Below are 17164 nucleotides of genomic sequence, written 5' to 3' on the forward strand. Positions count from 1 at the left end.
CATAACACTAATACATTTCTAAAATTCAAATCCGTTAAAGGGTTTTTAGGCTGCATTAATTAGGTCAACCGGAACCGGGAACACTTCCCATAACACCCGATGTACTTGCTACATCGTTAGAAGAATGGCATCCATGCTAATATTAGTCTGTTTCTCTCTTGTTCCAAGGTCAGCGTAGCCACCAAATCCAGTCTTTTTCTGGGTTAGATTTTGGATCAGGATCCGTCGAGGACCTCTACAGCCCCGAAAGTCAGCAGAGACCAGGGCAACTAGATGAGCCCCATACCCTGTAAAGACCTTGTCTCAGATGGCAACCGGGACAAGACCACAGGAACCAGTTGAGTACTTTGCACAATGTGACAATACTGCAGCCTGGAATTGAACTGCTGGTTTTGTCTGGCCAGAGGAGAACTGCCCCCCCCCCCCGACTGAACCTGGTTTCTCTCAAGGTTTTTTCTCCATTCTGTCACTGATGGAGTTTTGGTTCCTTGCCGCTGTCGCCTCTGGCTTGCTTAGTTGTGGACACTTCATTTACATATCGTTGACTTGATTGCACAGATACTATTTAAACTGAACTGAGCTGGATGATGACATCAATGAATTTAATGATGAACTGCCTTTAACTGAAAAATGAGTGTTTACTATTGTAATTTTGTATTATTGACACTATTTTCCTCATTTGTGCTGTACAGTTGCTTTGACACAATCTGTATTGTTAAAAGCGCTATATAAATAAAGGTGACTTGACATTCCTCAACGAAAAAAATAAAAAAACCTTTTTCATTATATTCACAAACCCCCTACAGTTCTTTACAAACACCAGTTTAAGAAACTGTGATTTAATGTAAGGTTTAATAAACTTCATGTTGATAATAACAATGAATTAAATGCATTCTATTGCTCTTTGTATTTATTTATATCAAAATGGTACAAGATTATCCCTATTTAAATCAATGTGATGTACAAGTTAGGTCAAAAGTCATCTAAAAGTAATCAAAAAGTATAGTCTGATTATGTAAAATGTGCAATGTTATATTACATTAAAACATTACAACATTACTAACTACATTTTTACTTTACTTTTACCATAAATTTGATTGGACATTTTTAAAGTGAATAACATAATGAAGCATATTATGGATAAGTTTATATATGGTACAGTACTATAGTTTTACCCAGTGCAATATAATGTAGTAATGCTGAGAAGAACAACAAGCTCTCTGAAATCAAAGTTGTCCTCTCATCTATCACAAGGGACAGAATATAGGCCAAAGCCAAAGCAATCTGGCATCACTAAACCTTGAGGAGAGCCAAGCGTGACCTCCCCTAGAATGCACCATTGTCCTCCAAGATGGGCTGGATGCCACGGCGCCTCACCTGTAGTGTCAAGTTACTGGCCGAAGTGATCGTTTGACCTTTCTGCTTGTGGCCCGTTCTGATCTCTCATGTTTTATTTATGCTGTTCAGAACGCGCCCCTGTACCAATGTACTGGAAAGTGATATTGCATCCTCACGCATAAGTCACAAACAAAAAGGGTGTTTTTAATAGATTTTGGCCCTGCTTTGCTGCTCTGGTTTCAAGCTGTGGGTTCTCAGGTTTCCTAGACAACACAAACAATTAGCAGAGGCCACAGAGGGAAGAGGCAGCCTGCTAATTATCCACGGAACCTACTAGAGAACATGGGCATGGATCAACGCTCCAGTCTTCTGCAGGAAACTGTTGCAGCACCCGGACAAAAACTGAAATGGAATGTTTTTATCCACAATAAAATATGTTTTATCATTCTGATTACTACATATGACACAGTTCTGCAGATTTGATCCAATGCCTGGGCCTGAATCTGAATCTAAATGTTGCAATTAAACAGACATTTCAGCATCCCTAAAGGATTAGTTAAACATTTTCCCTTCCCCTAATGGTAATTATGTGTTTTATTGGCAGCTAAGGCCTGGTAAACTACACAAGATCAGAGTCCATCTTCTGGTTACCTGTTGAGATGAAAGTAGGTGGAAATGGTAATAAATCTTGGGCGGCTTGGGGCCACTCTATTAAATAAGTGTACATGTGTGTAGTAAAGTGTGTGCACAACTGCACATATAATTAGAATACACTCATCCTTGTGTAAACCAACATCAATGCCACTCGCTTATCACAGTCATAACTCATAACAACCCAGAGCAGGTTTGAAAATAACCATTCTAAAGTAGCAGTTCAGCAACTGACTTTTAGAGATCGATGAGTAAGTAATTTTTAGCTTTTTTTATTGTCAGGGTATCAGGTAAGACTGTTGTTGGACTTTTAAAACATTTGCAGAGAATTTACATCTCTAAACTCATCTGTGAGTAAACAAATCTTTCATCCAAATTCGTTTGAGTTCATTTTTGTAGCTTTGCACATCCTCAATCCAGGCTACAGCCTCACTTAGAATTTACTGTTTGACTGGAAATCACAGTGAATATTAGCATTAGATTAACAGCTGTTAATACAGTCTTCTCATCTGTGGATTTAGAACAGATTTTTCTCTCTCACTTGATCATCAGACATGGTGATTTCTTGGCCATATGTATGTGAAATATGTATCACTGAAATACAGCAAGTAACGGGAATAAAAGTTTTGCCATTCAGCCATTTATAAAATTAGCACCTTATGTATTCAAACCTTATATGCTGGCCTTATGTTGTTACACACAATTGTTTTATAGTAGACCACCGTTTTTAAATACAATCAAGTCTTTTTTCCAGTATATCTTATGCTGATAGTTGTCAAAGGCATTTTCACATTTGGGCTGATTGTGCCACCTGGTGGGGAACACAGTCCTACAAATAAATCAGTACACATCCTCACATGCTCAGTTTATGTCATACCATAAAACCATTCCTTTAGTGCTGTACCTCTACTATTCATAGATAAATAAATAAATAAATAAATAAATAAATACAATCAAGCTGATTTGTTTTTGGCATATGAAATATGATATATATTAAAGATATATAAAAAAGATATAAAAAGATATATTTCTCCAAAAATATTTCATGATACACAGTGCAGGTTATATATATATAAATATATATTTTTATATCTTTTTATATATCTTTAATATATATCTTATTTCATATGCCAAAAACAAATCAGCTGCATGTCACAACGGTCACAACTGTTTCAATTACAAATGACAAATCTCTAGGGATTTTATTAAAGGAAAGTGTTTAACTCATTAACTTCATTTGAATCCTGTGTGCAGTCATGTGCTGATTTTGATCAACGGTTGATCAGCTGCAGTGGGACAGATGTAAGACTCCCATAGAAGATTAGGGCTAATTTTAAAGGCCAAACCGAAAACAATGAAAATGAAAACAGATTTATGGTCGAATAGTTAGAGACACATCTGAATCTAATAGGGCACACATGCTTATTATCAGTATGAAGTATGAAACATTTAATAATAATAATAACTTATAACACAGTTTTAATCTTAAATAAAATAAATAATACCGTTTTATTAAATATATCTTTCTTCTGGAATCTCTGACTGCAATAAAAAAGTCATAAAATCATTTTCATCAAAAACCATGTTCATAAACCAGATGTTGTAGAGATCTTGCAATTTCTCATATTTCATGTAAACAGTGTTACACAAAATTAAATTGTTCTAGCTTTCCTTTTAAGCGCTCGTTCTTTTTATTTAATTTATTTTAGTTTTTGGTGCTCATTCATGTTTCATATTCTCTCGTCTTCTTATTTCCTGTCAAATTGAACAACTTCCAGTTCCTGTGACCTACTGAATTCCTCCAGTTTAATGGGATGACAAAAATCATTCTCAGGTTTTATGATGAGTGGTGAACCATGTCCCTCACTTTTTTTCTTATTTGTAAAAATGCCTTCATTTGACCTAGTTTGACACGTTGAAAGCAGAGAAGAACAGAATCTGTGATCAGCGGATTCTGTTGTATGAATCATGATTTTTATATGATTTTTTTTTTTACAAAAAATAATTATTGGTTATTCATACTGTCAATGATTTTTTCATTTCATAAATACCGAAAGATTAAGTCTAATTTAGTGAAACAAAATGTCTAGTGTAACAGGAAACATCCAAGCAGTCATTCTGTAACTTCAACATTCCAGAGTCTCAGATTAACCTCTATCTCTACCTACAGCCCATGATTTAGCCTTCAAATTGAAGTGTTGTTTCTTATTTCAGAGAGTTTTTTTTTTTTTTTTTTCTGTTAATGGAGTGAAATGAGACCCGTACTAATGCTGAAAGAGAGAGACAGTGAGAGAGAGAAGGAGAAAGGGATTTCTGCTTTAAGAGTCCTGTTTAAAGTCCATTGATCAGAGACTCATTTGTTGCCCAGGCTGAAGTGCACCGTGGACAGGCTCAGTTACTCGTCTCCAGGGTTCTTATACATTCTGGTATCTGGATCCATCTTACTTTGAATCTGACCCACTTTTTCTCGTACACATTCAATGTCTGACATCAGCCAACCAGAAGCTAAGTCTAACTCTGTATAATTTCAGATATAGAGATGTTCAAATGAACACACAAATTTAATAAAATTAACATTAAATTAAGCAAAAACCTAATATCAATGCTTTCCTTTACTAATGAAAACTCATATTGGAAGTATAATAGCCTAATGCGATCAATAACCACAGTGTAACATAAATTTAGAAAAAAAAAAAAAAGCTGTATCAGTGGCATTTCATTTATCACAAAACATTTCAATCTGTCCTATAGCAAGACATGGTGCGCAATAATATTTAAGAAACATGTCATAAATTAATATATAATATAGCATAATATTATAATTTTTATATATTAGTTATTGTAAAATCAACCCAGTGTAACTTAAAGATGCATTATGTTAGATTCCAAGATTATGCTCATACAGTTGCATCTCAATAAATTAGAGTGTCGTGGAAAAGTTCATTTATTTCAGTAATTCAACTCAAATTGTGAAACTTGTGTATTAAATAAATTCAATGCACACAGACTGAAGTAGTTTAAGATTCTTTTAATTGTGATGATTATGGCTCACATTTAACAAAAACCCATCAATCTCAACAAATAAGAATACTTCATAAGACAGGTAGGGGCTCCTTTTGCTTTAATTACTGCCTCAATTCGGCGTGGCATGGAGGTGATCAGTTTGTGGCACTGCTGAGGTGGTATGGAAGCCCAGGTTTCTTTGACAGTGGCCTTCAGCTCATCTGCATTTTTGGTCTTGTGTTTCTCATTTTCCTCTTGACAATACCCCATAGATTCTCTCTGGGGTTCAGGTCTGGTGAGTTTGCTGGCCAGTCAAGCACACCAACACCATGGTCATTTAACCAAACCTTTGGTGCTTTTGGCAGTGTGGGCAGGTGCCAAATCCTGCTGGAAAATGAAATCAGCATCTTCAGAAAGCTGGTCAGCAGAAGGATGCATGAAGTGCTCTAAAAATTCTTGGTAAACAGGTGCAGTGACTTTGGTTTTCAAAAAACACAATGGACCAACACCAGCAGATGACATTTCACCCCAAATCATCACAGACTGTGGAAACTTAACATTGGAATTCAAGTAACTTGGGCTATGAGCTTCTCCACCCTTCCTCCAGACTCTAGGACCTTGGTTTCCAAATGAAATACAAAACTTGTTCTCATCTGAAAAGAGGACTTTGGACCACTGGGCAACAGTCCAGTTCTTCTTCTCCTTAACCCAGACGCCTCTGACATTGTCTGTGGTTCAGGAGTACGACAACTGTAGCCAAATTCCTTGACACGTCTGTGTGTGGTGGCTCTTGATGCCTTGACCCCAGCCTCAGTCCATTCGATTTGAAGTTCACTCAAATCCTTGAATCGATTTTGCTTGACAATCCTCATAAGGCTGTGGTTCTCTCGGTTGGTTGTGCATCTTTTTCTTCCACACTTTTCCTTCCACTCAACTTTCTGTTAACATACTTGGATACAGCACTCTGTGAACAGCCAGCTTCTTTGGCAATGAATGTTTGTGGATTGTGCAGAACCCTTGTGAAGGGTGTCAATGATTGTCTTCTGGACAACTGTCAGATAAGCAGTGCCTTCCCTATGATTGTGTACCATAGTGAACCAAACTGAGATACCATTTTGAAGGCTCAGGAAACCTTTGCAGGTGTTTTTGCACCATATTCTAATTTGTTGAGATAGTGAATTGGTGGGTTTTAGTTAAATGTGAGCAAAAATCATCACAGTTAAAAGAACCAAAGACTTAAACTACTTCAGTCTGTGTGCATTGAATTTATTTAATACACAAGTTTCACAATTTGAGTTGAATTACTGAAATGAATTTTTCCACGACATTCTAATTTATTGAGACGCACCTGTATAAGTAGCCTACAAAGAGTAATATGTAAAGTGGGTCACCTCAGGGTGGCCGCCATGTTGAGATTGCATGACCTGCCTCTCTTTTATTTGTGGAATAAATAAATCAAGGGTGACAAATACACCAGATTTGTAGGGCATTTCTATAATGGCAGTGGTGACTGAAAACCTTTGTACTTTTGTGCTTCATCCACACCACTAGATGTCAGTCCAACATCACCACACGCAAGCAAAAATGAGATTTAAAAAAATCACCTTTAACATATAAGACTACACTAATACTATATAAGACTAAGTCTGTTGATTATTTAAAAAAAAAAAAAAACAGTAAATAACCATTTTAAATGCATCAGAGATCGGTGCTGTCTCCAATAACCTTTCTAGGAATCAGGAATTGCCCATGTAGAACATAAACACCTGTTCTTTCAGAGTTAAATTCCTTCCCAGAGCGTGTAATTATTTTTAGCTCGACTCTTGGATCATTTAGAAAGGATTTTGTCTGATTGGTCTAATCTTCCTCAGTAGGTCTCTGGCACAGGAGGCATTAGCACAACTTGACATCCCATTTAGCAGTAGGGCAATCACATGCAAGTGCTCTGCTCAGGAGTTGGCTGACGTAGCTGCATTAGTCCTGATCCTAGATCAGCTTTGTTGTTATTTATTATAATTTAGGAGCAGATATGCTCATCCAGTATGTATCATATATGTTATATACCACATGTTTTGGCAAATTAAATGGGTAAACCAAGTATTCCATGCATAAATACACAATATATTTGCACTGACAGAAATGCTAGAGCAAGCAGTGTGGTAGTATGCTATTACAAACACTGCCAATGTTAGCAGAGATTTCATTGGCTTGGATAGAGACCAATCTTTCCATATTCACTCGTGATTGAGTGAGCTTTGTGCAGGTGCGTCTCATCTCACCCATGCATGAAATGCCACAGCGGAAACACACGCTTCAGTGGAATAAAGCTTGTAACAGGATGAACATGGAGAAAAAAGAAAAAAAAAAGTTTTAATTAAAACAACCGAGTTAACCAGACACAACAAAGCAGCGCATGGCACTGCATTAGGTTGTATTAATAATTACAAATGTTTGCATGATTTCCCTTTACAGTTAGGCTTCAGTTCATCAGCCGATTTGAAAAAGTGAAAGAGGGGTCTTGTGATGTGAGTGTCTATAACTGTGGGGTCCAGTCGAGGTATTTAGCTCATACCAAGTGGCCCGGAAGCTGGCAGAGAGGATGAAATTACAGCTCAGACAAGCTGACATTTTCAGCTCTCTTACTGAGCACTGCTTCTGTGCTGCACCTTAGACAGTACTGAAGAACTCACATTCCAATAACTGCTGGACTATTGAAACAAGAATCCTTGTTCAACAAGGTGTCCTTGTTCATCTTTTACTTCAAATATAAGTTTTAAGGTAGGATATGATCCACCATGTTGAACAGAATGAGGTGGATGTGAACCTTAAAATAAGTCTACAGTCATGGCAAAATTATTTTTGTGGTGATTTAAGTTTTGTGTTTTTTTTTTTTTGCTGCTTAAGCTATTGTGGTGTTCATTCACATTGTTTCTAGATTATTGTGTAGAGTGATGAGTCAGATGCATTTTTAATAATTGCTAAAAGCTTCATTGGCCAAAAAATGAACTTTTCACCAAAAATAAATAAATAAATAAATAAATAAATAAATAAAATAAATTTCACTGGTTTTTGATACTGACACAAAATGACCAGCTAACATTAATTGACTAAACATATCAGCAGCACGTGAAAGTGTGAATGAGTACTAGTCAGGTCAAATCATTATCATTATCATACTAAATAGATTGTGAGAGCAAGACTGATTGCTGTAAAAGGAGGGATGAAGCGCTTCCAATCATGGTGTTTTTTGTTAGCAATGGTTACCTCCAAAGAAACACATGCAGCCATCATCGATTTGCATCAAAATGGCCTCGCATGCAAGGAAATTGCTACAAAGAATATTGCACCTGGAAGAACCATTCACCAGATCATCAAGAACTTCAAGGAGAGAGGTTTGACTGCAGTGAAGGAGTCTTCAGGACGTCCCAGAGTGTCCAGCAAGCTCCAGGACCGTCTCCTCCTGAGGAGTCAGCTACTGAATCATGTCTCCAGCAGTGCAGAGCTTGCTCAGGAATGGCAGTAGGTTGGTGTGAGAGCATCTGCACGTACAGTAAGGCCAAGACTTTTGGACAATGGCCTGGTGTCAAGAAGGGCAGCAAGGAGCCACTTCTCTCCAAGAAAAACGTCAAGGACAGACTGAAATTCTGCATGAAGTACAAGGACTGCTCAGCAGAAGACAGCTGCAAAGTTATTTTCTCTGATGAATCTCCCTTTCAACTGTTTGGGACATCTGGAAAATTGATTGTTCGGGGAAGAAAAGGTCAACGCTACCATGAGTCCTGTGTTGGACCAACAGTGGACCATCCAGACACCATCCATGTGTGGGGTTGCTTTTCAACCAAGGGAGTGGGCTCTCTCATAATTCTGCCCAAAAACACTGCCATGAATAAAGAATGGTATCAAAATGTCCTGCAAGATCCACTTCTTCCAACGATCCATGAGAAATTTGATGATGATCCGTGAATTTTCTAGCATGATGGAGCACCATGTCACAAAGCCAGAATGATAACGAAGTGGCTCGAATATCATTACATTGAAATTTTGGATCCGTGGCCAGGCAACTCCCCGGATCTCAATCCCATTGAGAACCTGTGGTCAGTCGTCAAAAGGCGAGTGGACAAGCAGAAGCCCACAAAATGTGATCAACTCTGAGAACTAATAAGGCAAGAACGGATCGCCATCAGTCAGGATTTGGCCCAGAAGCTAATATCCAGCATGCCAGAGTGAATTGCAGAGGTTATGAAGAACAAGGGTCAACACTGTAATTATTGACTCATTACATTTTTTGCCAATAAAAGCCTTAAAATCTTATGATATGCTTATCATTGTTTTTCAGTATACCATAGACACATGTGGAAAAATAATCTACGAATACTGAAGCAAAACTCAATATTTATGTCACCGCCAAAACTTTTGGCCACGACTGTATAATTTGAGCAAATACAGGATGCTGAATTGGTCTGGCACCAATTTGCATGTGGGACTTTTATTTGTCCTGGAGAGCAATGTGCATGGTCATTGGTAGACATTTACTTGTGAAACTTGTGGACATTTAGACAATAAACTTCTTAATCTGAATCTTTCAGTTTATTATTATTATTATTATTATTATTGTTATTATTATTATTATGTTACATTTCTGAAAGTTATGAACATTTTCACCGATGTCATGTCCACCACATCTCACACTATCACAGTATTTTCATTTCATTTAAATTTGATCAAATTACTTTAAATTTGACTTTACTTACTGTAAATGATACACAATAAAATACTCTGTCTGCAAGTGATATTTACTTTTTTTTGTAATCCTCTACACACCACGTTTCATGTCATCTCAAACTCAGTGACACTGCTGCATACTTACTATTGTAAACAAGTGCTGTATATTAAAAGAATCTATCTATTTTCACATAAAATATTGAAACAGTTTATTATTACTTCACTCTTAATTAATTACTTTACTCAGATAAAAGCCTGGGTCTGACAAAGTGGGTCTGGGAAAGACAAGTCTATACAAAAAAGACATATGGAAATTAGCTCAAATACTTAATTATAAATTATATTGATAAAGTCCCTTTTAAATAAATTAATGAATAAATGAATGAATGAATAAATAAATAAATAAATAAATACATACATTCATGCATGCATAGACACATACATACATATACAAACAAACAAACTAACTAACAAATAAATAAATAAATCTTGCTAACATAAAATTGGCCAAAGATTAAGAATAACCCACAGACACAATACACCTATAACTGTTTTCACAATTAGTAACAGGTAGTTATGGTCCTTGATGCTAATAATCCAATACGGTGCTAATTTACAAAACAGTTGTTCATCTAGCTACATGCATATGGCAGTACAATACAGCACAGTTCCTTATCCATGAAATGAATGAACGGTTTATTTAATTCTGACTGTGACTCCTCACCCTGATAAATCTGACACTTGATTGTACAAGCAAATGACTCAGACATAGGTAATCAGAAGAGGCTCCTGTATCCTGTAATCCTCTAGTAACCCTCTCTACAGCAGCTGTCAGCTGTCACTAGCAGAACCGAGCAATGAGTCAACTTCAGTCACCACCACACCCACCATCCACACCTTCCCAGCATGCAGTCCTCCCCATAGCTCAAATATTTTTCAGTGTTACTACTCCAATACTCCACTGGATGTTACCCAAACATTCAAAACACTAACAATGGGCTTTGGTTTAATCCGAAACTTGTGGAAACTAGAGCAATTTGGTTTTGAATTGTATAAAAGAAGGTATAAAATTGTATAAAGTATTTGATGTAAAATGTCAACAGAAAGTGTCCTGGATTCAAGTGCATATAATGAAATCAACTGTTATTTTAGAGATTTTTAAACAAGTGTTCATTTAAAAGCATGAATGTTGACTTCTATAACAAAATAATAATAAAAAAAAATCTAAAATGCGCATTCGCAATTAAGTATACCTTCTGGAAAACACATAAATAATTGTATTTTAAAAGATGCTACTGTACATATTAAAATATTGTTTTCTCACTACTGTACATATTAAAATGATTTAAAGACACAGCAGCAGCTTTGAATGATTGGTGAGGATTCTGATTCATAACAATCTCTTAAGATGCATGTCATGTTCAAAACAAGCCATGGCCTGTGTCATCCACTCAACACTAACCCAGTTACCTAAACTGCTTAACAAAAATTACAAAAGCGTACTTACTTTCTTGCCATAGGACGCCCCCATGCTGACACTTTGGGGTTGCTGTCTGTCTGCTAGGCCCAGACCCCAGAGATTTCCTTGTGATTCCGAATTCTTCTCCTCTCCTCGACTGGAGCTGTGTCCACTTCGGCTCCACCAAGGAGGGAAGGAGGGAGGGGGTGCAGACAGAAAAGCCCTCTCGCTCTCCCTGGCACCTTGACAACAGTGGGGTAGTCCAGCAAAAGTGACTAGTTGGATTAGATAATAATAACTAAGTCTCTCTGAGATTCTTTGGCTTGACAAAAAGGACCAGCTTGTAAGCATGAGGTAGCTATTTTGTCATCATGGGTTTCTTAGCTTTAAACAAACTGAAAACAAACTGAGCGCGTGAGTCATAGTCAACCAGACCATCCGTGGCACCTGTTCCTCCGCTTTCCTTACAGGACTTATCCACTGCAATGAGATTATGGTAATTGGCAGTGACAGAGTAGGAAGTCTTGGGAAAATCTCATGGTGGGGTGGCCTCAGAGTAGCTGTCAGGATTCTGATTTTTACTGGCTATATCAAGGCATGGGTGGTCTACTTACTGTATGTTTACTGTACGTTACAGAAGAAATGTAGTGGTGAACAGTACTATGGTCAGGACGTACCATGTACAATGTCCCCTACTTTGGGAGTCTGGCCACAAAAGGGACAGCTGCCATTACACAGGCATGTGGCCCAGTCTGATGACATCACAAAGTCATTTTCAGCTGATCGTCAATCACAGATGGTAATATTATTATTATTATTATTTTTTGAGCTATTAAGCTATTTTTATTTATTTTTTAATTTTTTTATAGTGTGAGACATGCTGGAATATATTTCAAATGCTGATTATATATTTATATATTTTTTTCTTCCCCATGCAGTAAACAATAAAAACACCAAAAAATATTATTGTATAAGCTTGACTATTATTGTATAATAAGTTTTGACATATAATTTATTCCTGTCATGGCAAAGTTACATTTTCAGCAATATTATTCCAGTCTTCAGTGTCATGTGATCCTTCAGGAATCATTATAATATGCAGATTTTTTTTCTTTATTTCTTTTTTCTTTTTTTTTTTATCTAAACTGAAAATATGGTTTTGTTGCCCAGTACAGTTTATTTTTTTCTAGAAACCATGATACACTACCATTGAAAGGTTTGAGATAAGTAAGATTAAAAAGAAGAAGAAGAAGAAGAAGAAGAAGAAGAAGAAGAAGAAGAAGAAGAAGAAGAAGAAGAGTGTGTGTTTGATCAGGGTGGTAGCTAATCTCTGCAGAGTGTGTCCGCAGGAGCAGGGTTGAAGACCAATGATCTAATCCCAGTAATGCCAAAGGTCAATGGTGATTTTACCCAGTGCAAAAACAAACAGAGCAGTACTGCCATCTGCTGGTAAAGCAAAGACTTTCTATAGACATTACTCCTAATGTACTGTTGAAATTGTAGTTTTCTGTGAAGCTTCTTTGCAACGATTTGTATCGTGAAAAGCGCTATACAAATAAATGTGTATTGAATTGAAATAAATGTGAATAACACATTAGACATTCTGTAAGCAATGAAAACTATTCATTCATTCAGAGATTATCTTATAGGGATATCTTATAGGGATATCAACCTACATGCAGAGTTTAGATCAGACCATAATCAAATCTAAGTGATTTGAAAATTAGAGGCAGGTGTGTAGAGAGAGCAAGACTGAGCATCTCACTTCTGTTGCATTCCCTTCTGAAGGGCTCATCCTTATGCCATAATTCTACAAAGGGTTTATTCTTCGAAGGAAAGAAGGGCGTAGAGAACCAACATCTTTATCAACCCTTCAATATAGCATAACATCCTTTTTTTTTTTTTTTTTGGTCCCGCTAATGTTCAACACACACTCATGTGGCATGACATTTAACATTAAGTTCAACATTTATAGCAAAAAAAAAGAAAAAAGAAAGAAAGAAAAAAGAATTTTCGTCTTCATTGCAAATAAATGTAAGTTACAATATGTGTGCTAAAACAAGGTGTAATTTCCTGCTTGCTTCATATTCTCTCAGCAGTCCTTTAAAGTGTTAATGATGGCCTACTACAAGAGAGATCAGCATTAGCTGTCACACATTTAATTCCAGTGAATATTTCTCAGGTTTATTTTTAAAGTGAGTTTTTTTTTTTTTTTTTTTTTTTTTTTGTATAGACATACCCTACTGTCTTAACTACAACAGAGAAATAAAACAGTTGGCACATCTTAATGGCTAAACCTACAATGAGGAGAATTACCTACTTATCAGAAAACAAAAACAAAGACATGATGACAGATCATAGAGTAGGTGCTAAACCTTTGCTTTTAAAAAGTAATTTTTCTTTCTGATTGCATTCACCTCTGCAACACAGCTTTACTCCTTAAATAAAATTACATTAAGAGAGAAAAACAAACTTTTTTTTCTTATGAGACAGGCCAGTACAAACACAGTACTAAGGTAAAAACAACTAAATAGTCTTATATAACTTGTATACATGAATATAAAAATCCATAATAATCACATTAGTGTGTGAAAAAGAGTGAACTCAAAAAGTTGATGTATAAAGAAATGATTTTGGATGTATTTGTTGTGCATAGGTTTCATTTAGATCTGGTGTGACCGCCTTTCCATATTCTCACAAACACACAAGTAAATACCCTAAAAAAAAAAAAAAAAACCTACAAAAATATATAAAATGAATAATGACACGTACAGTACATCAAAACTGTGGGATATGTTTTGTAAAGATCAGTTGCAGGTTTAGGCCTATTAAAGCACATGGCTTTTAGCAGCTGATGCTAAGTCACCTATTTTCTCCTCTGTTCTCGCATCCCTTCTTGTCCTCGGATGCATCTGCAAAAGAAACAGTCCATAATTGGCTCTAACACGTCTTGGCTCTTCTGATGAGGACAAAAATCCTTTCCTTGCCTTTACTTTGCCACCCATGCTTGCCGTATTAAGAGATGTCTTTTGCTTTGTCCTTTGGGGAGGAAAGATTTAAGAACAAACTCAAGTGTTATTTTTAACCAAAACAAAGTCCTTCAAAAAAAAAAAAAAAAAAATATTTGGTATCATGAACAAAAGCAAAGCAAATGCACATACACTGAGCCTCTGTCTTTGCCAGTGAAAACGACACAAATATTATTTTGCTCCCTATGCAGTACTACAGTTGTTCTGCTGTTTTGGGATGGAAATCAAGCTAATTTATCACTCAGGGAAAAGCACAAGAATATGAAATGCACTAAGAACATGAACATACAAACGTAAAGGCCATTAGAACATCTTTCATTAATCTGTAATAACTATGAATCCTTCAGATGCATTACGCACAGTCTCTCAGTTTAAACACATCTGTGTGACATCTCTCACACAGAATAAAGAGTTTTGTTGTTGTTTTGCAATGAAATTAGTTTTTTGAGGCCATGACATTTGTCTGATTTCATCTGAAGGCTATTGCTTTTTTTTCCTTCATAAAAGTGACTGCTCTTTACAAGTAAACTCGATCTGATTCACCTGATCCGAGATGTATTTGATGTTCCTTAAACTAGCAGAAAGACAAAAAACTATATCTGTTTATCCTTTTCAGCAGTCATTAACATACTATACTTAAAAATGTATATTAAAAAACTGAAACATTGAGATCTCTCAAAAGATCCAAATGCATTAGCAATTCAATCTAAGTGTCTTCTTGAATTTGCCTGAGAATATTTGTAGTGAAACTCTTTTCTCTGTTGACTTGCTAAAATAATCAGTTCCCGTGGTACCAGCGGTGTCAGACTCACCTGGCCCTTTGAGACCATCTTAAACCTTGTACCGCTAGCAGGGCTATTTTTAACCAGGTAGATAAATTCTCCTTCAGGGCTACAAGAAAAACCTTGTACACTCGGTAGCCGAACAATACAAGAAAACTCTATAAGAAAACAATTACTATTGTATTGTTGCCTATAGTATATTTTCTGTCAGTCAGACAAATGAGCACATGCACTCTAGCTATTGCTGGATGTCATTCATTCATTCATTCATTCATTCATTCATTTTGATTTTGAAACTGCATACACATACTGTACACTACTTTGATTAAATGTATGTTTGGAAGACCACTAGATATCTATGTACCCTTCATAACTAGTTTAACAAGGTATACTGCAGATCAGGCCATTGACTCTGGTTCATCACAGTACACAGAGTGAGTCAAATCTCATCAAAAATCCATCTTTTTTGCAAGTCGACATGTTCTTAGAAGCATCTTTATATCCTAGTCTTGCTGTAAAGAACAATCTCCATTGTTTCCTCCCAGTCTCAGTGGTGTCTTGAATTGAACAAAAACAAAGGACTTATATTGCATTCTTCTGTTTGGTCTTTCAGTACAGACATCAACAAATTAATAGGTTAGCTCAACCCAAAAACAAATTATATCAACATGTACTTATGTTATCCCAAACTCTCATTCTTCTATGGAACAGAAAGGTAGTCTTTTCTATACAGTGTAAGTGAATAGGGACTGGTGCTGTCTAGTGCAAAAAAAAAAGAAAGAAAAAAATAAATTAATAATAATAACAAAAAAAAAAAAAAACTTATGAGGCTATATGCTACTTTTTTTGTGTGTGCATAAATGGTGCATCAAGATGCATTATCAGATTTGACATCAAAGATCGGTCAAAGATGTTAGATGTCAAACCAGACTGAATTTTAACTCTCCCTTTAACTCACTCTCCACTGGCAGCCCTATTAGCTTTCCTCTTTGTTCACAACAACCCCCAACCCCCGGACCCTCAACGCACCCCATCAAATCCAAATAATCCTTTTTGCAAAGAATAGGGATCAGTTAAAGTGAAAAGCTTGGATTATTAACAGGAGAATAGGATAGGGGAAGTTTTAGAGTACAACAAGCCATAAATAGCCAGGCAGACATGGAGGTTTTGATGTGTGCTTTCCAGATGCAATGGAAAACATCCAATCTAGAGAGGAAATAAAGCTATGAGAACCACTGTGATATGTAATTCAGCTAACAAAGCCCCTTTTCCACAGCTAGTGTGAGAGACAGATATGACGCACATGAGAACAATGTGATCTCCACACATTTCCCTCAACTATCTCTTTTGTAGCATTACTGAGATTCAAAAGGAAGGCGAAATCAGGTGGGGGTTACCGGGGTTCAATGTGGAATCCAATGAAAATGTAAACGGATAATTTAAGGGCAGTAACCTGCTCCGCCAACCATTGTGTGCTGAATGACTTATCAGCTGGCTTGAAATGTTTGACTGAAAATGGTCCTCAGTATTTTTGCTCAGAGCTGGACACAGGCCCAATTTAATCTAGCGTACCCACAGTAATTACGTGAAGATCCTCTTAGGACTCATGTGTGCGTGTGTGCGCTGATATAATGGATGGACCCTCATCACAGAGGCAGTGTGGGTAAATTAGACCATTCCCTTCGCGCTCTCTTTCACTACTCTGAGAGAAAAACAAAAAACATTTTGTCAGTGTTTGCTAAATGTGCATTATGGTTCCTAGAACAGGAACATTTTGACAAGTCTGCCGCTTTACTGTGCAAATCTCACTGAATCAATACTCTCCATCAACAGGCAAGGTTCAGAAGCATCTTGATATTAACCTAAACTGACAGCCGGCTCCCAAGGTCATTACTTTACCACTTCCTTCTTCAGGGAGCTGACATGTTTTGAGGTCAGCCTCTCAGAAAGAAAAATTGCAACTGAGAACTGATGCACTCGATTCACTTGATTTGACATGAATGGAGAACATTAAATTTTTAGGGCCGTCATGTACTGTTTCATTCTAATATACTGATGATTTGGTGCTCAAGAGACATTATCAGTATTAACAGCTGTGCTGCTTGATATTTTTGTGGAAACAGTGATACAGTTTTCAGGACTCTTTAATTAATAGGAAGTTCAAAAGAAAGGCATAGCAT

At 36.6% G+C, this 17164-nt stretch overlaps 1 protein-coding gene across 1 annotated transcript in view; it reads right to left on the bottom strand.

Annotated features, from left to right (window-relative positions):
- Positions 1-11518, bottom strand: part of si:ch211-236d3.4 (protein FAM107B) — a 28307-nt gene extending 16789 nt beyond the window's left edge. Inside the window, exon 1 of the mRNA XM_019074158.2 lies at positions 11222-11518. Coding sequence (XP_018929703.1) covers positions 11222-11245 — 24 coding nt within the window. The 5' untranslated portion in view covers positions 11246-11518. The remainder of the gene's footprint in view (positions 1-11221) is intronic.
- Positions 11519-17164: the final 5646 nt, after the last annotated feature.

Source organism: Cyprinus carpio, chromosome B11, assembly GCF_018340385.1.
Source record: "Cyprinus carpio isolate SPL01 chromosome B11, ASM1834038v1, whole genome shotgun sequence".
Classification (NCBI taxonomy): domain Eukaryota; kingdom Metazoa; phylum Chordata; class Actinopteri; order Cypriniformes; family Cyprinidae; genus Cyprinus; species Cyprinus carpio.